Genomic DNA, 22,785 nt, shown 5'->3' with positions numbered 1-22,785 from the left:
ACACTAGACTCACACTATTCTCACACTATTCTCACAACGTCACTGCATTTCATGTCCTATAGCAGGTTGCCACGTAGTGTGAAAGTTATTAGTAGATTAGAGGGGGGAAAACTTGTGCAGTCAAATGAAAGGGCATTTCACTGGCTGGCAGTACACAGCATTGGCATAGATGAAGGGCGAAAAGATACATTTTATGGCTGAAATGATTTTTAGAGCAACTAATGGAAGGTTGAATAAAAACTAATGGATGCATCTCAGGGTTTGTATCTTGGCATCAAAATTTAACAGTGCTGTTCACACTCACACCGGTAATACATGAACTCAATGCAGTGCTCTCGTGACACTATCAGACCACGCGCCTGGTGGGACGGTGTAAACTATTATTAAAAAGATCACCCATGTCCATCTGTCCATCCAGATGGCAGGTCTGCAGGTGGGCAGGAAGATCCACGCCATCAACGAGGACCTGTTGTTCCTCAGGCCTTTCGCCGAGGTGGAAGCCATGATCAACCAGGCCTTCTGCATACGACGCTCTTTGCGGCTGCTCGTGGCCACCAAAGCCAAGGAGTAAGTGAACACACGCATTAACGTACTCACAGGCGTGGGTGTGCTTTGGTCTGATGGTTTATATCTCTTTCAGGATTGTGAAGGTTCCGGACAACCCAGACCGCCTTTCCTTTCGACTATGCGGCTCGGCACCCCCTCATGTCTCCGCTGTAAGGATAGGTGAGTGACTGATTTCATTGACTGGCTGTACACAATAGTGAAATGTATTCCCTTGTGGCATGCAGTCTGAATACCTTAGAGCAAACCTTCACCCAGGCTGCACATTTCTTATTGACGTCGGCACCAAAGAGTACACAATAAAAGATCGCTATTTCCACAGTTGCCAGATTTTGAACCCCTTTACAGTGCCCTGTTGGAATACTTGAAATGACATTCCTTCCTTTGTAACGATTGTACAGTGGTACCTATAGTGACGTCGCCTCTCCATACAAAATGTTCAAGTGACGAAACGCCTCCACAGGAAAATATTGCCTCTTGTTACAAAACAAATTTCAAGATAGAAAAGTAAAAATATAGTATGGGCTGCTTATCGTAACTCCGAGTTTCCTGAACGTAACATACTGAGAGCTGCTCTGCCATTGGCTATCATCGAACATCATCCTGGCATCCCATTGGCTAAGAGGGACCTCTATCCAATGTGTCTGTGTTTCGATAGATAAATAGTGTTGATGCAGCATCCTCGTAATGGAACAGTTTAGAGCACAGGTGTCAAAGTCAAGGCCCGAGGCCCAAATCTGGCCCACCACCTCGTTATATTTGGCCCACGAAACCAAATCAACATGTCAAGTGCCCTGATGCTTGCTAAAGTCCAAACCACTTTAGTTATTCAATTGTACCTGTATAGAATGTACATTGTAGTATATTTCCAAGTTTTTATATCTTTTTTCAGATGCTCATTACCAACCACATTATAAATGGTGGAAGTAACCTCGAAAGCTAATAAAGCTCCCAAATCCCAAGAACATCTTCAACAAAATGTCCACTTGTTTTAATTTCAGCTTGTATGTTCACTGGGAAAAGTAGTTTTGCTAATGACAAGTGCGCAGCTGCCGAAGTGTAATTGAATTTCCCAAATTCACTTATAGGCCTCCTATATTTTGCAAGCCGGACCCCAATGTTTGGGGATCCATGCACATATTTCAGTAAAACCTATCCTTCCAATGACACCATCAGCACTGCTGAATGCTGTGAAAGTGTTTATGGTGTCAAAAAGATGAATAACACGTCTGAAATCAAGCAAGGATGAAGTAACCCGAGACTTTAGCCACCTGTTCCATTCTGCCCTTAGTGAGCCATTATTGGGTTTTTATGACCACCTGTTACCCACGCCGCATTTTGGCCAAGGTTCAAATCCTGAAAAAAAAAATCTACCTCCCAGACACTTCTAATTATAGTGGTTTTATGCATAATTACATCGCCATAATCCTAACCAAAGCTGTTGGATGAAATGCAATTGAACATGTATCACCTAATTTAGTTCCCCTCTGTGCTGTCCAATGTGAATCCAGTGGAGTTGGAGTTAGGTAACTGCTGGCGCTCCGGGAAGGAAATGATGCAAGGGATATTTTTAGAATGGGAGGGTTGCAATTAATGGAGGTGTTGATTGGGCATCCGTTCTGTGAAACCATTAGTGGCTTCGAACAGCATGTTCTGGGGACAATGGGTCATCTGTTTTCTTGCTAGACCCAAAAGAAAAAAAAAACAAGTAAAAAAACAAGAGGTTATCTTCTGATAAAGTCTAAAACAAGTTTCACCAAAAAATGTCATGCAGTGGAAGCTTGATTTTTTTTTTTGTGTTCTATCTCAATTTAATTGGATTTTTTTAAAACCCCTACAAAATAATGGTAATAATCATTCGCAGTAGAAATATTTTGATAGCTGGTAAAATACATATAAAAAAATATCAACACTTAAAGGACAACCAACACCATTTTTTTGTTTCCTAACTGACATCAGAAAACATTTTATAGCATCTAAAATACCGAAAACACACAGGCTGATAGTTTTAAATGTCTTTATACATTTCTGGGGTTCCTTTTAAACTGAGGTTTATCTGTCAGCAATTGCCACATGTTTTTCGTTTGCTTTCAATGGTCACCCAGCAGTTTCAGATTGCATGTGCATGTTTTTTTTTTTGTTTTTTTTTTTAACCCAACCGATATCCCCTTTGACCCTCCTCGTTGACACTCTACACAGGATGGGAGGCGGCAGGGGCGGGGCTTCAGCCTGGTCAGATCATCCTGAAGGTCAACGGCAACAATGTCAACCGTAGTGACTGCCAAGAGGTTTTGGAGCATTTCAGCGCACAACAGACAAATCTTGAGCTTCCCCATGTGGTGAGAAGACACACGCGAGTAAGAACCAAACATGTAGATTTATTATTGGATATATATTGTAAGCCAACTAGTATGATGACATCATTATTCCACTTTGTGCATACACAACTCATGTCTTGGTAGGTACAGAAGACATCAGCATTAACATTATTTACGCTCTAAAAGTTCAACATGTCGACAAGACAAATATTTTAAAATAACTAGCTTGAATTTTTTTTCTCAAGAATTGCCAACCACTGCTGCCAAGAATGTTTCGGTTGAATTTTTTTCTAAATGATTTCCCGAAGTTATATTTGAGTTCAGAAGTTCATTCCTAATTCTACTCGGGAAGCATCCAACCTGCAAGGCTCACGTCTGGGTCACAGGAAGTCGCTGGTGCCAGGCACTTTTTCGCAGAGCTTCAGAGAGAGGGACGTCTCCTCATTGTATTAAGGCCACTGCAGTGTTTTGTTCTCTTTCAGTCATCCCCCGCCTACTATTCTCTTCCCAAATCCTTTTCGTTCACACCCAATGAGCAGGCACAGCCAAAGTGTGAATCCTCTTTGGTTTTGTTTCACTAAGTCGTTGCAGCTTCACTTGATATCAGGATGTTGTTGTTCATGTGGTTGATTGCACCGCCGAGGTTTGAGTAGCGCTTTGACTGCAGTCTGGGCGGGCCTTCTTAATTCCATTTTTTAAAAGCATACACACAAATATTAACTTTTGGAATTCTGAAGGTAGTTTAAGAAAGGTTGCGCAGTGAGCACACTTGATATTTAAAAATCGATTTTCAAATCATTCTTAACTCACATCAGAAAAACGTTTTATAGCATCTAATATACCCAAAACACGCAGTATGATATTTTTAGTCAAATGCAAAACACCAATAAAAATGACTTAAAGTGTCTAAAAAGTACTTCAATTTGAAACCGGAAGTGGTGAGTTTCAGAAGGTCTCGCGCCTTGTTCGTGGTGTTACGCCAAGATGTCTTGCCTTGCTCGAGAATCAAATAGTTATGAAGAGGAAAGCATACATCGATTAAATAATTTATTCCGTGTCATTTTGAGGTATCTGGAGGGGGGAATGTAGCACCCAAAAGAGGCAGAAGATGGCAACAAAGCTCCATGGAAACGGGCTGATTATTTCCTTAGATTTTTTGTCAACGAATATCAAATAGATGCTCGGTGCAACACACAGCGATTCACCATCGCGTTATTTATGTGTTTTCCTTCTAATTTCGCCATCAACACGGATCAACACAATGTGTGTGCTACAATGTGTCCTTTCTCGGTCAGGGGCGTTCCTTCCGTGACGTGATGTGAGGACTCGTCACCAACTCAAAAACAAGACTTCCGGAATATTCAGCGAGAGTCTTAAAACATAAACTATAGCTATATGCGGTGAAATCTTTGTAAAATACGCTCAATAGAAGTCATTTGAAGCGATTTTACAAATTATGGACACAACTTGTCCGGAGGCGTCGGTTGTCCTTTAAATATTCTATTTATGGACTTTCCGATTAATATTCAGTACTACTTTTCTGCATCTTCAGTGTCAGTGGGTGTACCGCACTTTTGAGGATGTGGAAGAGCTTCAAGGCCCGCATACTTCAGCTGAAAAAGAAGAGAGCCCATTCAGGCCTTTCCCCGTCGAAAACGGCTCTGACCACAGTGAAGAAAATGGCACCAACGGAACAGGTGACCCATTCGCTGGGTTTTCCCCCGCATATTTTGGACTGTTTTGTGAATCCTTCGTCGCACAGCCATTTCATTCTGACTGATGAGCTATAGTTTGTATCTTGTTGATCCATCCATCCATTTTTCCCTATCGCTTATTCCTCATTAGGGTCTGTGCTGAAGCCTATCCCAGCTGTCTTTGGCGGGGGACGCCCTAATTTGGTTGCCCGCCAATCGCAGGGCACACAAAGACATACAACAGTCACTCTCACACAAGGGACAATTTGGAGTGTTCAATATGCTTGCCATGCATGTTTTTGGAATGTGGGAGGAAACCGGAGGACCCGGAGAAAACCCACGCGGGGAGAACATGCAAACTCCACACAGGAAGGCCGGAGCATGCTGTGAAGCCGGCGTGCTAACCACTCAACTACCGGGCCGACCTTATCTTATTGATGATTGAGTAAAATTGCAACCATAACATTCGGTCATTGCTTCACTTTTCCATCCACATACAATATGATAAAATAAAAATATTGATTAACCGGTATATCGTTTGCCAAAGGCTATTGACGTCTGCATTGAATCTGTGACAGGCCCGTTAAAAAGCCAGTTCAGCAGCTTGTAAGAACTGAAGCCCGGTATCACAGTCAATTCAATACACATTTGAGTGAGAAATTAATTATTTGGAAGTATTGCACAAAAGTTAAATTCACAAACTGGATGGATGATAAATGCGGCAAAAAAAAAGAAAACAAAATATGTTACGCCGTCTGAAGTTTGGCACAAAGTAGTTATTCATGGTTTTCCTTGTCATTTCTTATTCTATGGCTGACAGATTATAGCCTGGGAAGCCTTTCCATCTCAGAGGAGACACCGCTTGTCAATTTGACTGTGGATAATGTCCATCTGGAGCATGGGGTGCTTTATGAATATGTAAGCACTGCTGGGATCAAGAGCCATGTTCTGGAGAAGATAAAACAACCCAAAGGCTGCTTTAGTCTCACTGCTAAGGTAGTCTACCAGGTTAAACTTGATAAAATAGTATTTTGGCTTTACTCCAAAATCACATGAATGTGTTATCTCAAAAATTCACTGGTACATTCCCTGAACCTCTCCGTGATCGATGCACACAGATCCTTGAGGCCTTCTGTCGTGATGATAGGCTGTTTGTTAGCAATTGCAGCCAGCTCATCTCGCGGAGTGACAAAGTGGTCACTATGCCCCAATACGAGTTCAGGCACATCTGTGACACCAAGCTGGAGAGCATCCGATGGCGCATCAACAACTACCAACAGGTTTGCAAGCTCACTGGTCTTGTTTCATGAACATATGAGTCGAGTATGGTACTTATTGACGTGCTAGTTATATTTCTCAAGAAGACAGACTGTCTTTTAATGTCGATTGTGCTTCACATCGCTTTGGGACATTTCAATTATTCGCAACAAATCAAAAAGTCCTGGACGAGCAAAACATCCCCATACTATGTTTTGGTCACAAGCGATTTATACCATAGATGTCATTTTTGCCCATTTTTGACATTATCTTGTTTAATCTGAGATGAGCTAAGGTGAGATAGACCTGCAGTTCTTTATTTCAAAGCTCGTGAATGATATTGAAAATATGACGCGGAGTGCTATTCCCAAATTTGTTCAGGTTTTGGCAATGTTTTTGCCTCCCATGAGGAAGCAGCATTTTCCTTTTATGCAACCACCCCAATTTCAAGCTCAGATAACTCCAGACACATGTAACTTAACTGAAAGAAGAGAGTCTAAAGTTTCTTACGCTGCATTGAATGTTTATGTAGTCGTAACACTCAATATTCTGTGAGTCCTGGAATTTGAGTGAAAATGACAAGAACCCTGACACTGGAGTGGACACATATTTGCACATCATCCGGCAGTGAATGATTTAAGGAGCCTATGTACATAATGAACTAGTTCTAGTTGTGTTTTCTGTATTTTTCTCCCAGTTTTCCTTGGAACTTCGAAACATGGCCTGGCCCAACTTTCGGCAAGCTAGCATCGGAACCCACCCACTCAGCTGCATGGACTTTGTCCCTACCAACTTCCACGTCAACCTGATGCAGGTTTCCTACCCTAAAAGTGTTACCTCCGCTGGCAGGACCTTTAGTATCCGCTTTGGACGGAAGAACTCTCTGTTTGGTCTCGACCCGGATCAAGGTAATACCCCATGATAAATAATTGTACACAATGTTGAAAATGGAAAACATTTCATCGGATTTCAGTTACAGTGGTGAAAAAAAGTGCTGTACTTATAGCTTAGTTTTTATGGTCTGGGGTCGTAAGCGCCGGCTTAACAGCAGCTCTGCAATGACTCTGGCTAATTGACCTTTATGGCCAGTGAAATCCCTCAGTGCAGGGAATGGAATGCCATTAGTTCGCTACAGCTATTCCCATATTACATCTGAAGAGTGCTTCGTTGTTCGGACCCCATTAAGCCCTTGGCTGCGTTTTTTTTTTTTTAATCGACATTTGAAGTGATGGGTGTCATTTACCTATGTAGAAATGTGATGGCACAAAGGTCAGTGAAAAATGACATTGTGTGTATATCAAATAAAATAACGTCTGTGTAAGCTCTCAGTCGTCCAGGAGTGGTCCATCGGTGAAAAGGTTTCTTCAGCCGTCATCTGTACTTCTTTGAAGGTGTCGGACGTTCCGCTTCTTATCCAAGATGCTTCTTCAGAGAACTAAAGTCTTACTGGTAGTTTCGGCCCTATACAGTAGGGATATATATATATCGGGCCGAAACTACCAGTAAGACTTTAGTTCGCTGAAGAAGCATCTTGGATAAGGAGCGAAACGTCCGACACCTTCAAAGAAGTACAGATGACAGCTGAAGAAACCTTTTCATGGATGTATTCACAAAATAATTCTACAAAGCAATTCTATTTTTTTCATAGTAGATTTCCATTTGGACTTCCTAAACAGTGAAATAATTCCATCATGAAAGATGTAAATGCAATGCAGCTGTCCCGACAACATCCCTTGCATTGTTCATCAGGACTTACTCATACTCGGTCAGACATCTGCCTCGCAGTTGCACTGAGCAGATGTTGTTATTCATCTAAAAATGCCGGTTTTAAAAATAGAGGACGAGGCACTGCTTTATTTCAATGCTCCTAATAATACTACTGAGTCTGGATTCATAGCGGGATTTCTCAGGTTTCTGCCGCTTATTTTGTCTTTCAACGTATTTATATAACTGAGTGTCAACCGCCGGAGTGCATCTCAACATGTTCTCGCTTTTAAATGGAAGGCAGACAATAGTGTTAACTTCATACGTTGAAACATCTGTTGTGGATATCAATGTCAGATCATCGAGTGTGTTTTTTTTATTTCCAACCGTCACAGCCCACATGTGCTCTTCTCTCTGCGGTATTTGATTCCACTCTTCATCGTTGTATTTCTTTTCACACCCAGCTCAACTGAACCCGATGTCACACACCCAGCATTGTGTCACAAGCATGGGTGCGCCTTCGTGGAACTCTACGGGCCTGGATGGGGAGCAAGGAGAGGAGTCCGTGAATGGGGGAGATGGTTTGATGGACAGCCGGGGTCACGGCGAAGGCGGCTTGAGCTTTTTGCTCAAGCAGGAAGACACGGAGACGCAGGATGCCTACCTTCACTTGTACAGCCGCTTGGACGTTGCCGTTCGGGAAATGAAGCAATATGTGGCTCAGATTGACGTGTAAGTGGGATTGGTTGATTGTTCCCTTTTTGTCTTTCATTCAACAGGAAGTCTTTACTTATCTTAACATAACATTGGCATAGACGTTTATGGGCGTCTCGCATCCACAATGATATTTAGAAAACTTTGTGGAAAGAGTCCGTCGGTTGTCAGGCGTACATTTTTTTTTTTGCTCTTTGTTTTGTTTAAGGCTGACACTTCAAAAAAAGGAAAATTCCTCAGGCCCAAAATATTTATGGACCAGGTCAGTTCATGAATAGGAGGGAGAAATACATGCTGATTGTGAGTCAGTATGGGCGAAAGGGTGTAACGTGCAGCAATGATTGATTGTGAAGGGGAGGGGGAAGACCCCTCTTTGTCTTGCGACAATACAATAAATATTGATGTATATAGCGCTTTAACAACAGCTGAAGCCGTAACAAAGTGCTTAACATGGACAGCTATCATATACAGGAAATAAAGCAGTCACAAAGATAGAAGAAAGCACAAAGGAGTAAGATCAAGTCAGAATCATGCTGAGTCGAATGCCAAATATTACAATTGAGTTTTGAGACGGGTTTTAAAGATGGGCAGCGAGGGGGGGTTTGCCGAATGTTCAGTGGCAGGTCATTCCAGAGAGTGGGATCAGCAATGGGAAAGGCGCGTTCCCCTATGAGCCTCCGTTTAGTGTTTAGCACATTTAATAACTCTAGTCAGCCGACTTGAGGCGTCCTAAAGGTGTGTAGGGGTGGATGAGCTTGAAGACGCAAGGAGGATTTTCAACGGACAGTTAGAACGGCGGAAAAAATCATTGGCACCGCCCTACCCACTCTCGGGGACTTGCACACTGCAAGAATCCAAACTAGGGTGCGGAAAATCCTACTGGACCCTCCGCACCCTGCCCACCACCTTTTCCAGCTACTCCCCTCAGGCAGGCGCGACCGATCCATGCGCACCAAATCCAGCAGACATTTAAACAGCTTCTTCCCCCAAGCCATGAAGTCTTTGAACAGTAGCCCAAATGGAACTGTATAGTGCCTCTTTGCAATTTTTTGATGATGATACTAGTACAGCGTGTTCTACCTCTACCGGAAACACATTAATTGTGTGTTCTACATACTTGGCAATAAAGATGATTCTGATTAAAGATTTGAAAACACCGAGTAAGATCTTAAAAAGATCTTGAAAAGAACTAAAATGGATAGGGATGCCAGACTAGGAGTTATATGCTCCCTCGTACGAGTACCAGTCAACACATGGTTTATTGTATTGTAGTGACTCCTGTTTATAAGATTTTTTTTTAAATCACAATATGTTTTCTTGTATTTCTGTAGTCTCCTGTCATCCATCACCGAGCCGACACAGATCCAAACAGGTGGAGTAGAGGCTCCCGTCTATGAGACAAGCCATCCCCCGTCTTTGAGCCCCCCTGAGGACAACTGTGAACAAGACAAAGTGGAGCAAGGTGGTATCAAACGAGTTTGCTTCAAGGTGAACGAGGAAGACCAGGAGGACTCGGGTCATGACACAATGAGCTACAGAGATTCATACAGGTAACAGAATAGTATCCCAATACCTGAGCTATTTGGACTCATTGCACTATATTTTCCCAACATCAAATTCCCAAGTTCTTGGAGACACAGGAAACTCTTGTCTCACACCTGGATTAAACATGACTAAGTGTTTCAATTCATTGACTGACTTCACAAACCCATAATGCAGCTCATTTCCCCTCCTTCTCGGAGCCGGACAATTCATTCCAGATGTTGGCATTGTAATTTAAGACCGTGTGGCCAAAAATGACTTCAAAATATTTTGGTCTGAAAATCTGGTTATGTTATTTGCTTGTTGTGAGCTCATTTGAGATGTGTTTTTGTGTGTGCACGTGTGTGTTTTGCCCCACTGAGGCCCACCCTCCACCACCCACAAAGATGTAGTTATTGGTTGTTGGTGCGGTGGGACGGTCTATAATCCAGCCAAGCTTTTGGGGTGTGGCCTTCTGGTCCAGTCTCTCATTAAGGTTCTTCCACAACGCGTTGGAAAGACCTCATCGCAATAGGATATGATGAAAAATGTAGGCCAGGCTTTGTTTGTTACTTTCACAATAACTTTGAGGTCGGGGAGGTGCACAGAGAGGGTAATATGTTTATTAATCATCTGTTTTGTGCTGGGTCAAGAGCTGGGCTTGTCGAAAATAGGGTGATATTAAATATGACTGCAGGAAGTATGTGCAAATATCACGATGAAGTCCCTTCACTTGTGCCAGTGGTCCAAGAAGACGAGTAGTGAGTTTTAGGCATGTTGTTGACCCTTCCTGGCTTCTTGATGTTCAATTACGTTTATGTTGGTCTCCCTCTATTCTTGAAAAATGATCCAGGCTTTGAATACAACCTGAAATTATACGGTGACATCATCACCTCGCCGATTGGCATGGTTGGGACAGTGCGTTAAGTCAATGAACGCAGATTGTTTTGACAGTCTTTCTCTGCTGCCTGTTACCGTAATGACTAAATTACAGCTCTTCCAGTATGAGTATTGACTTTTCTTTATGATTGCATTTCTATTTATACATCTGAATACACTGTAATTATTTTTACTCTTATAGTATTTCATCACTTTGTGGATATTTCATTCCATATTTATGACTTATTATACGATTTATTTTTATTATGTCTGATTTAATGCGTTCTGGCTCTGAACCTGTGGCGTATACTTGTAACAACGAATCTATAAAACCTTTTAAAATACTTGATACTTTTTTTACAGCAGCCTAAATAAACACATTTATTAGAGTGAGTACTTGCTTGGATGAGTGCACCCGTGAAGAAAAATGTGAAAAGTGAACCTGGGCCAAACCGGTGACAGATTGCTGTTTTAACACTGTCCGCTTAATTGCTGACATCCGGCCCCACCCACCAAGCTGACACGCACGCCGTCATAGAAATAGTGAAGCAGGTGATAACTAGTCATTGCCCCCTTCCCGTGCCCTCCGGGGGGAAGAGAAAGACGGTTCTTGTCGTGTGGAACACTTACTTACTGCTTGGCCATTCATCACTTTGTTCTCTGTGAATCATTTGCAAATGTCTCTGAGCCACTAAAGTCGTCAGAATTAAAATTGCTGTGTAATTAAAAGCACATAAATCGTTGTGGTGCTCCTTGTAAATCCTGTTGAACATGTCAACATATAAATACCTATGTTATGAATACCAATCAAATACCAAAAACAAAAAAATATAAATACATAAAAAACAATTTTTTTAGCCACGGGCTACATTGTAGTTACGGTTTCCCCTTTACGGCCGCTATGAAATAATTAGAATGTTTCATCTCACTTATTACAGACAGAGCGCATCACAAATTAATGAAGAACTAGGTAGTTTTCAAATCTGAAGTAAAAAATAATGACTGTTATTGTGGTTTCCATGTGACCATTTGAAATTTTGGTTCAGACTTTAGCAAGCTTGATTTGTTTTCGCGGGCTGAATAAAATAACGTGGCAGGCCAGATTTGGCCCCCGTGCCTTGACTTTGACACCTGTGTTCTAGACTATCAGAATTGGATCTGACAGCATCATTTCATGAGAGGAATGACCCCCTTTTCTACATGTCACATTTTAATCGTGTTTGTTTTTTGATATGCTTCTATGTTAGCGAATGCAACAGCAACCGAGATTCCGTCCTTTCCTACACGAGTGTGAGAAGTAACAGCTCTTACCTGGGCAGTGACGAAATGGGATCAGGTAAGAAAAACCTGAAAAAAAAAATGTAGGGCAACTCTTTATATTGTTGTTGTTGGGTTTTCATCCAAAATATCAAACGGTCATTCTTTTTTGTTTTAAGTCTGATCTCACACACTTTCAGTCCTTTTTTTCCTACCTGGCTTTTCACCACAGTAAAGACTCACGTCATGATCCAATGTGAGAAAAAATGTGTCAGTGCATATAATTACTAATATTGAAACAAACATGCCCTCAGGTGCAGTTCTTTTTTGACACTAATATGATTAAAAATACTATGTATTCTTTTTTATATACTCTATTTACAAAACAAAAGTGTAAGATTACAACATCTCCCATCACACCTTAAAGGTAAAACAATTAAGAATCCAGTCTGAAAACAGCTCCATAACTTGTGAGCGGTAAACCACTTCGGATCACATTTGGAGAATAGTGTATATTGGTGGTTGCTAGGATGGCCACTGATCATTTCCAGATCTTCCACTTTGTTGGTTTTTAATACTGATGGACTACTACGTATGGGCCAAGGCGCCAAGGAGTGACAGTGGAGGTGTGACCACAGTCATCAAGAAATACACCTCTTTTTTCTTTCCTAACTGACATCAGAAAAACGTTTTATAGCATCTAAAATACCCAAAACACGCAGGATGATATTTTTAGTCAAATGCAAAACCCCATTAAAAAATTACTTGTGTCCAAAAACTACTTCAAATTGAACCCGGAAGTGGCCAGTTTCAGAAGGTTCCGCCCCCTTGTTCGTGATGTCACGCCAAGACGTCTTGCCATGCTAGAGAATCAAAACAATGACTTCAGATTCGGAGAAGACTCATCCAGTTATGAATATGATTCAAATAGTTCTGGGGAGGAAAACATAAATGTTTGCAATCGATTAAAGAAGCCAGAAAATGCCAGAAGATGCAGAAGATGGTGCCAAAGCTCTGTTGGAAATGGGCTGATTTGTCTCCTGGGAATTTGTGTCAGCGAATATCAAATAGTTGTCTTGGTGCAACACACAACGATTCACCATCGTGCTATACATGTGTTTTCCTTCTAATTTCGCCAGCAACACGAAGTTTTCAGACCAAAGTCACACACAAAATGCATTGTGTGTCCTTTCCTTTTCTGCGGTGGAAGCATTGTAAAATACGCTCAGTAGAAGCAATTTGAAGCGATTTTACAAATTATGGACACAACTTGTCCGGAGGCATCAGTTGTCCTTTAAAGTTGCATAAGTTTTCATCCCCCCACACCACCTTTTGTAGGAGCTCATGCAATTGAATATACAGTACAATATATTAAATATTGCCGGAAAAAAAATCTATTTAAACTGTATGTGTTCTGCTTGCCAGGGGATGAGTTGCCTTGTGACATGAGAATCCCCACGGACAAACAAGACAAACTACATGGTTGTCTGGAGCACCTTTTCAACCAGGTGTGTTCATTTTTGTATATATGTGTTCAACAGTGGTTGCACTAAAGTTCTGTGTGCTTCTCCGCTGGTGAATGCTGTAAATTGGTTGACATTCTTGCATAATTTCCTTTTTTTATTTGCGTTTTGAACACAGGTTGACTCCATCAACTGCCTACTCAAAGGAAGTGTCATGACCAAGGCCTGTGAAGAGACCAAGTACTTCTACTCTGATCACAGCCAACCAGGTTCATATTTGCCGAAGTGTGTATGTTTGTGTGTGTTAATCGTGTCGCCCGCCATAGGCAACACTCACTCATTTTGCCTTTTTTTATCTCGACAGAGTTTCGCCAGACGGAAGACTGGACAGTTCGTTGTCGTTATGTCATTCACAAGAACATCCAGGAGGACCCTTGGAATCTTCCCAACTCAATTAAAACGCTGGTGGAGAGCCTACAGAGATTTGTGGAAGGTTTGTTAAATACATGTGCACCAATATACAAATGCCAGTATGACTGTATTCTGTTTGTACAATTTTTCATGTTATTTTTTTCTTCAGATGGAAAGAGCCAGCTTCTCCTGGCCCTGCTTAAATGCACAGGTAGTGAAAAACATGATTTTTATTAACTGTGACAGACAATAAAAGTAAGATGACAACAATTGTGTGAGAGTTTATATTTTGTCTTTCCCAGCTGGATCCAATATTGTAGCGGGTCAGTGTAGAGTTGTAGACAATTCCCTGCTTCGAATTGTTTTATGTTTGCTGTTTAATTTCTGGAGCAAGCAGTCCAGCAGAAAGCAAGAGACTACTGCATACTTGGTGGATGTGACACCATTTTATGTCCTCTTAGGTCACTGCGGTATTGTGACTGACTTTTACTGAATGGCTTTCACATTAAATATGAAAAATGATTATGATTTGCAATCCATTGCTCCTTAATTGTGGAATGCTATTTTCTGTAGCTGCATTTAAAGGACAACCGACATCACTTTTTTGTTTCCTAACTGACATCAGAAAAACGTTTTATAGCATCTAAAATACCCAAAACACACAGTATGATATTTTTTGTCAAATGCAAAACACCAATAAAAATGACTTAAAGTGTCCAAAATCTGCCAAGAAAATGAACCCAGAAGTGGCCAGTTTCAGAAGGTCCCGCTCCCTTGGTCGTGCCTTGCTGGACGTCTTGCCTTGCTGGAGAATCAAAACAATGGCTTCAGATTCGGAGAATATGCTTTCTTGTTACTCATCCAGTTATGAATATGATTCAAATAGTTCGGAACAGGGAAGCATACATGTTTGCAATCCGCCTGTTTCCACAGGCTGATTAATTCCTTATGCGGAGCTTTGTCGCCCTCGTCTGCCTCTTTTTGGTGCAACACAAAGTTTTCAAACCAAACAAGTACAGCAAAATGCATTGACGTGATGGAAGGACTACTACAATGTGTCCTTTTTTCGGTCAGGGGCGTTCCTTCAGTGACGTAACGCGAGGACTCGTCACCAACTCAAAAACAAGACTTCCGGAATATTCAGCGCGAGTCTTAAAACGTAAAATATAGCTATATGCGGTGGAATCTTTGTAAAATACACTCAGTAGAAGTCATTTGAAGCCATTTTACAAATTATGGACACAACTTGTCCAGAGGCATCGGTTGTCCTTTAAGTACTTTTCTTTCAAGCAGGTGTTGCTTTCAGATTGTTTTTAACAGATAGATTTTTTTACCTTCAAAGTACTTTGGTCAACTAAAAATTCTAAATTACATTGAAGTCTATATTTGAACCATATTAATGATTCAGTGAGTTCACTTGTGCGTGCAGTCCAATAAAAAAAATGCCTTTTTTAAAATCAAGATTTCCATCTTTCTCTCACCAGACACAGCTCTGCAGCTTCGGCGCGATGTCATCTTTTGCCAGGCCGCCACGGCGGCTGTGTGCACATTGGCCGAGCAACTGCTTGCCGCATTACGTTGCCGCTTCAACAACGCCGGCGAGTACCAGGAGGACAGCAAGGAAACTAGCCGCAAATGGCTGGAGCAAATATCTGCCATTGGCGTGCTGGTGCACTTGCAGTCCACGTTAGCACCGCATGTGGTGAGGACTAGTGTTGCAGATTAGCACACACACTTTCTACCCTAATGTCCCTAAGTGTCCGTCTTTCCATCAATCCATTTTATCACCAGCAAGATATGTGAATTTGTAACTGGTGACCAGCAAAAATGTGATATAAAAAACAACCTGGCAGGAATTGATATGAATATATTTGTTGGAATAGGTTTGTGCTTATAATGTATCAAAATTATCCTGCCGGTGCACTTTCTCAAACTGCTGCGCCTCTTCCTCCCCATCAGAAAGAAGAACGGACCATGCTGGAAGACATCAAGGCGGCTCTGTCAGACCTGGACAAAGTCACAGTGTTCTTCAGGCAACTGGAGGATGAATGTCTCGTCGCAAGTAAGATAACAAAGACGTCTTAAGTCGGTCCAGCCCAGTCAATGATGAGCAGCTGTATGGTTAAACTAAATTTGGGAGAATGTTGCATAATGTATGCATATGCTGACTGAAACTTGTAGTTTGTTCAAATGAGAATGAATACTTAGAAGAGTGATTTGTGCCATGGCATGGAACGTGTTAGAACTCACAGCAAAACATCATCAGAAATTTGCATTAAATATTAATCCACAATAAAAAAAAGGAAACTAAAGTCATTGTTGTGGCCATCTCCAAAATATATGCTATATAGTTATAACCAAAATAGAGCATTTGTAAATCTAAAAAACATTTTTTCTTCTCACATGAAAATGACCAAGCTCAACTCTGTTTTTTTTAACTGCTTTACTTGTACCGTTATTTACAACTCAGACCCGCGACAACGCTCTCCATCAATTAATAGTGGCAATGTCCATTAGACGTTATTGATCACCCCTCCCAGGACTACTGTAAAAGAAGCAATGCCAAGTATGCAATCACCTCATCGTCGCTGCCGTACGCATCTCAGCCAATTTCACATGCTGACAGCAAGGAAACGCGCTGACCCCAGAAAGACTCTGTAAATGTCATCGTTTCATTTTTCTGAGTGATGTGTCACCATTGTAAAAATCCTATTACTGCTTTTACAGATGTTGAAAGATATAATGTGCCAGAGTAATAAAATCAGGAGAAGCATGGATTATTTGTGGACAAGAAGGGAACAAAATTCTTTTTAATGTTTCTCTGTCTCCATTAGCACTAAACAATTTGCCAAAGCAGGCAATCCCTACTTTTATTCTACAAACAGACTTACCATATTTTCCAGACTATAAGGTGCACCTTGAATGAATGACATATTTTATTTTCTCATCTATAAGGTACATTGTATTATAAAGCGCATGGTCAGCTTTTGAAAAAATTGAAGGCTTTTAGTGCGGAAAATACCGTGCTTTTTTTATACATATTTTGGTAAAAGACTTACTTGCATGTGTTTATCTGTACATCCAGTTGTCGTATGCTATTTTCAAACATGAATCAGAATCAGAAAACCTTTATTCGTCCCACAACGGGGAAATTTGCAGTCCACAGCAGCAATTTGAAAGGGGGGGGGGGGGTGTGAAAGGATAGAAAACAAGATATTCTAAGCATAACAAAATGAAAATGTCAACTGTGCGTAAATGTGCAAAACAGTTTCATAAAAAAAACTGTACATAGTGCAAGTATCAAGAAAGGCATATCGATACAGTGGGACCTTGGCTTACAAACTTAATTGCTTCCCAGACAGAGTGTGTAAGGCGAAAAGTGTGTATCCCAAAAATTAATTTCCCATAGGAAACCAGTAAAATGAGAATAATCTGTTCCCAGGTCCCCATAAAACCTAATTTTCTACTTTTCTAAGCCTTAAAACTACACAAAATGTACCTTAGTTTATGTATAATAAATGTGCTATATTATTATGATTAAAGAAATAAACTGTACTGTACAATAAAATCTAAATACTATCTCCCACATTAATTAATTGTGTTTCACGGATGTCTCGAAAATGACTGTTTGTGTGTTGCAGACTCACCCGTGTGCTATCAGGTGGAGGGGAGCCGACAGGCCCTGAAGGTGATGCTCTACCTTGATAGCTGGCACTTCAGTGAGCTGCCGAGCCGGCTGCAAAACGGAGGCCATCTCAAACTTCACACCATTCTCTTCACCAGAGGTATGCAGGAGACTGTTCGTAGAACCAGATTGCTCTATATTAACATCTTACTCAAATAATGTCCGATATGCATATCCAAAGTAGTTGTGTGTACCTCTGTTTTTTGTTATCAGCTGCCCTAATAAAAAAAAACCACGCAGGCCCAGGGAGAACATGCAAACTCCATACAGGAAGCCAGAGCTAGAATTTAACCCACAACCTCTGTACGTTGTGATCAAAAAACAAAATTCATTCAAAAGCATTGCTTCATTTTAATATTTCACAGAAGTGTTCAGGAAATGTCAATCAAAACTCAAGCGCTAACATTTTCAACTCTGATTTAATGGATCACTAGTGCTCTCAGCTGCTTTCATAGCAAATTTAAGTGCTTTTATTCAATTAGTTGGAATCAATTTGCTGATCCACCTTTCACATTCCCACTTCACTTCAATAGTGCTCGGTTCTCAGCCGGTATCAGCCTCATGTGAATACTTCACCTCATGCATCATCGCGCTGGTTCTATGAAGTCATTTATTTTCCACAGACAATCGCTAGTTTCAACACTCATCCAATGAAAGAGCTCATATGTTGTTCATATGTTTGATTATTAAGAGCGCAGCTGTTTAAAGCTCAGATGTAAGAGAATAGGAGGACGTACATCGCCCCCTAGTGGAAAGCCCTCTCATATACAGGTGAAGAAGAGACTAACTTGTGATGTGATGATTGATCAACGTTGCTGTGAACTGAAAATGGGCTCATAGTACCCTCGGGCGTATGTAACGACGGTCATGGCTCACCTTATTTTCTGGGTTTGGTCATTTGACATTCACAAGCTAAGCCTCGAAGCCCATATCACACCACGTGTCGAAGAGAGCAAATGCAGATTTTTTTTTTTCCCAGTCCTTTCAAGATCACAGATTGCAAATATGTCAAAGGTGTCACAATCTGTCACCAGCCACGTGTTACAGAGATTAACTGTGCAGATTTGACTCTTACCCGACATGTTTTCCAGCATTGGAGCGCCCAGAGGGGCTGTCCCAGCAGGACTACATCACCATGGAGGAGTTCCAGCAGCGCACCAATGCCGTCTCCTTAGAGAAGGTCAAGGCCTACTACCGCAAACTCAGGTAGTTACTTAGAACACATTCCTTCACTCAAACAACTTTTGGGGTAATCCTCGCGGGTTTCCCCTGAAATTGCGAACTGTCTGATATGATTAAGAAATGTTGCATTGCTGCAAATTCCAAGATGGAACATCAAAGCATTCCACAACAAAACACATGGTTGACAGACATGATCAAGCAAGGATTTAATTTGTTTGTGGATAGACTATTTGAATGTCAGCAGGCGTGACAAATCGGTATTTCATCGAGATTGGGGGCTGTACAACGCATTGGTGAAGTGGTTAGCAAATCTGCCCCACATGCTGACATCTGGCGTTTGAATCCAGGCTTCAGACTTCCTCTGTGAAGTTTACATTATCTCCCTGTGTTTTTATGTTGTTTTTCAAACTTCCTCCCACTTTTCCAAAACATGCTTCTTCGGGTTAATTGAAAGTCTCTAAGTTGCCTCTTGGTGTGAATGCTTCTTTGTTTCTGTGCTCTGTGATTGGCTGGCATCCAAACCAGTATTTGGCTCTCTTTTCTAAGTCAGCTGGAAGACGCTGCAGCTTGCACCTTAATGAGGATGAATGCTAGAAGAAAATGGATGAACATATTTAAAACAAATTAACAAAAAAAGCAGATATGGAGATTTATACAAACGCCAGGTGCTAATTGATCATTATTTCCCGTATTAATAGAACTTTTCAGTATATTGTTTGATCATTTTAGTGTTGGGCAGGTTTATGTGAATTCTAATGTGCATGAGACTAAATTTGTGGGATTTTAAACTCAAAAACAGAGAAGCTAACCCAAGAACCTTTGCTGTCACAATAGGGCCTTCTATTTGGAGAAATCAAATCTCCCCACAGACTCCAACACCACAGCTATGAAGATTGATCAGGTAAATATTCCCTCACTGTGTGCGCTTCTTTTTATTGTTTTTGCTGTTTTCCAATATCGAGTGTTATGCAACTCCTGCAACTTAAGTCCAGCTGTATGCAATGTTGTGACTGAATGTATAAATGCAAGCACAGATACTGGGCCGTGAAGTTAGAGATCTTCGACCGAGCATTGCCAAAGTAAGATGAACTGGTGTCCCACTCCCTCACTGGACCCCTGTTAGCTTATCAAGAACCCTCCATTAACTCTAACTAACATCAACGCCGTCGCATCCTCTGTCATCTCCATCCGCATTGATTATATTTTAGAGACAGAACTGATGATAGCGTATGTACTTTCCCGATAATATCTTAAAATACTCCAATCGTTAGTGCTAGCCTGTAGCATATTATTCTAAAGTTGTGATTGAATTTGAAGTGTCATTCAAGTGTGTTTTGATTACTTTTGTTCACATACATTGAAATGAAATTAGAACAAAAAAAATGACATTTGTACATTACCGAAAAAATTCCTAATACAATTGAAATGACTACCGTAGAGTCTCCCTCATTTGACCCTCTCTTCCATCTCACAGCTACTCCGCCCCCTCAACACATTAGACGACCTTTGTCGGCTGATGCAGTCGTACGTCAATGTGCGTCCCGGTACCCACGGCCACCCTTCGGGTGTCAGCGTGCTGTGCGTGTCCTCGGAGCTGTGCAATCGCCTCGGAGCCTGTCACATCACCATGTGTGCTACGGGCATGCAGAGGTCAGCCTTGCTCATGTGCTCTGGTGACCTCATGTGAACGTGGAATAAATTCACAGTATTCCTAAAATATGTTTTAATGTGTTCTTTGCAGAAGTACTCTAAGTGTGACACTGGAACAGGCAATGATCCTTGCCAGGAATCACGGCCTTATGCCGCGATGCATCATGCAGACCATGGATATCATGCGCAAACAGGTAAACCATCGGATTTCAATAGTAGTAGTTTCAACTGTAAAAATAAATCTTGATCACAAATGCATTGATATCATTTGAATTTTAGCTTACATTGTACTTAAAAATAATATCAATTATTTAATTTGGGGAAAAATATAGTTTAACACTTGGGTTTGTACTATAATATAATAATAATAATAATAATAATAATAATAATAATAATAATAATAATAATTATAATAATAAGCAAGTTGTTGTACGAACGAACAATAGGAACAATCAGTGGAGCCGCAGGGAGTAGTCCTCTGCTCCCCCCAACCTGAGAGCAGGGACCTATCATAGCAGAGTCCGGCACCGCCTTGTCTGGACAGTAGGGATATATATATATATATATATATATATATATATATATATATATATATATATATATATATATATATATATATATATATATATATAGTGCCGAAACTACCAGTAAGACTTTAGTTTGCTGACAAAGTTTCTTGGATAAGAAGCGAAATGTCCGACACCTTCAAAGAAGTACAGATGACGGCTGAAGAAACCTTTTCATCGATGGACCACTCCTGTACGACTGAGAACTTACAGCGACGTAATTGGTTTATGCTAATAATCACCAAATTTCATAGGAACACTAACAGGGGAACAAGTTAAGTGGGAATAGAAAGATAATTACAGTCCTTTTGTATTAGGTGCTTTGGATGATAGGGCGCAATGTTTTGAAAAAAAAAAAATGCAATGGTTCTCGTTGCGGAAAACACAGGAAATGTCATATTATCTCTGCTTGCCACCAGGGGGCCAGAGTTGAGCTCTCCGCTAAAAACCTCACGGTAATGGACCAGATGCCGCCATCAGCACCAAGGTACTACAAAAATACATTCCACAACGGATGGCTTTTCTTCAAGAGCAATTCCCTAATCCTATGTTTTGTCTTTGAAACAGACTCTTCAAGCTATGTTTGCCACCCTCAGATGGAGAACTCTAAGAAAACAAACACATTAACAAAACATACTCAATACAGTACATACAAAGGTGGGCAAGGGAGACACGAAACACTGAAATGTTTCATCACTTTATCATCAAAAGGAGAAGCGCTTGGACAGATCCTCTATCGGGAATAAGTTCTATCGGGAAGCAGTCCGATATCCGTTTGAGCTGTCGTCACAGTCCTCACAAGAACCGGATTGACCAAACTAGCTGTAACCTCCACCTGAAAACTCCAAGATTGTCCTCTTTTTATTTTTATTTTTCTCAGACCTCAACTCCGGACGACTGTCTGTGTTGTTATGAAGACTAGCTGTTCTGCTGGGCTCAGTGTTTGTCTAGGATGAAGAAACAAAAAGTCAAACTGGTGGAAACTCTGGATTTTCAAGGCCAATCCAACCCAGTGCATGTGGTTACTGTGCAATTACTGTAGGCTTAGTGTGAGTACTGTATTACCGCACAAAATGAAGGATAGTTATTTATTGTGTTTGAAAGAAGTGTTTTTTTTTTAAATCCCTTATACCGCACCAGGTTTTTAAAAAAAATCAATTAGCATTCCAGCTGGCATATTGAACAGTATTTAAAGGACCAATGACCTGCCATCAGTGCTTGTTTCTTGTGATCTATTTATACAATTTCAGCTTTTGACAAGGTGGTCTTTGATTCATATTCAGGGTGGATTAAAAAGAGCGGTGATTTACTGCAATTGGGACACACAAAACGAAATAAAACCAGTCAATGGTCAACAATATTTAATCGTTGGTAAATTATTAATATATTCATTAAAATGTACTACCTGAAGGATTACCTTCTGATACTGGCGTTTATTTTAACATGTTTAATTGGTCATACGACTAGGTATTAAAATAGACTCAATGAGGGCATTATGACAGTGTTAGACAATACGTCTGTGTAAGCTCTCAGTCATACAGGAATGGTCCATCGATGAAAAGGTTTCTTCAGCCGTTATCTGTACTGCTTTGAAGGTGTCGGACGTTTCGCTTCTTATCCAAGAAACTTTGTCAGCAAACTAAAGTCTTACTGGTAGTTTCGGCCCTAGGGATATATATATATAGGGCCGAAACTACCAGTAAGACTTTAGTTTGCTGACGAAGTTTCGAAGCGAAACGTCCGACACCTTCAAAGAAGTACAGATGACGGCTGAAGAAACCTTTTCATCAGTGTTAGACAAAAAAAAGTACTGTAAAGAGTTAGTTAGACGATGCTCAAGAAAGGGATTGTCGTAACATTTCTTTGTACATACAAGCTGTAATCGTGGCAAGCAGACAAACAATGCCATTTATTGAATTG

General features: G+C 40.9%; 1 protein-coding gene across 2 annotated transcripts in view; it reads left to right on the top strand.

Moving 5' to 3' along the window:
• prex1 (phosphatidylinositol-3,4,5-trisphosphate-dependent Rac exchange factor 1) overlaps window positions 1-22,225 on the top strand; it is a 79,939-nt gene extending 57,714 nt beyond the window's left edge. Inside the window, exons 18-41 of one of the 2 annotated variants that reach the window (XM_089012909.1) lie at window positions 419-567; window positions 641-726; window positions 2,764-2,903; window positions 4,435-4,579; window positions 5,397-5,572; window positions 5,695-5,856; window positions 6,531-6,741; window positions 8,002-8,269; window positions 9,583-9,801; window positions 11,899-11,987; window positions 13,334-13,416; window positions 13,550-13,640; window positions 13,736-13,864; window positions 13,952-13,993; window positions 15,267-15,484; window positions 15,742-15,844; window positions 17,424-17,567; window positions 18,559-18,673; window positions 19,484-19,550; window positions 19,684-19,728; window positions 20,124-20,299; window positions 20,391-20,493; window positions 21,285-21,352; window positions 21,433-22,225. In XM_089012909.1, the coding sequence (XP_088869035.1) occupies window positions 419-567; window positions 641-726; window positions 2,764-2,903; window positions 4,435-4,579; window positions 5,397-5,572; window positions 5,695-5,856; window positions 6,531-6,741; window positions 8,002-8,269; window positions 9,583-9,801; window positions 11,899-11,987; window positions 13,334-13,416; window positions 13,550-13,640; window positions 13,736-13,864; window positions 13,952-13,993; window positions 15,267-15,484; window positions 15,742-15,844; window positions 17,424-17,567; window positions 18,559-18,673; window positions 19,484-19,550; window positions 19,684-19,728; window positions 20,124-20,299; window positions 20,391-20,493; window positions 21,285-21,352; window positions 21,433-21,475 (3,072 nt within the window). In that variant the 3' untranslated portion in view covers window positions 21,476-22,225. The remainder of the gene's footprint in view (window positions 1-418; window positions 568-640; window positions 727-2,763; window positions 2,904-4,434; window positions 4,580-5,396; window positions 5,573-5,694; window positions 5,857-6,530; window positions 6,742-8,001; window positions 8,270-9,582; window positions 9,802-11,898; window positions 11,988-13,333; window positions 13,417-13,549; window positions 13,641-13,735; window positions 13,865-13,951; window positions 13,994-15,266; window positions 15,485-15,741; window positions 15,845-17,423; window positions 17,568-18,558; window positions 18,674-19,483; window positions 19,551-19,683; window positions 19,729-20,123; window positions 20,300-20,390; window positions 20,494-21,284; window positions 21,353-21,432) is intronic. The other variant, XM_089012910.1, reaches the window with a different exon arrangement.
• The last annotated feature ends 560 nt before the right edge of the window (window positions 22,226-22,785 follow it).

This window comes from Hippocampus bargibanti, linkage group LG01 (assembly GCF_051943395.1).
Source record: "Hippocampus bargibanti isolate YZ-2025 linkage group LG01, ASM5194339v1, whole genome shotgun sequence".
Taxonomy (NCBI): Eukaryota; Metazoa; Chordata; class Actinopteri; order Syngnathiformes; family Syngnathidae; genus Hippocampus; species Hippocampus bargibanti.
This window is presented reverse-complemented; position numbering and strand designations above follow the sequence as displayed.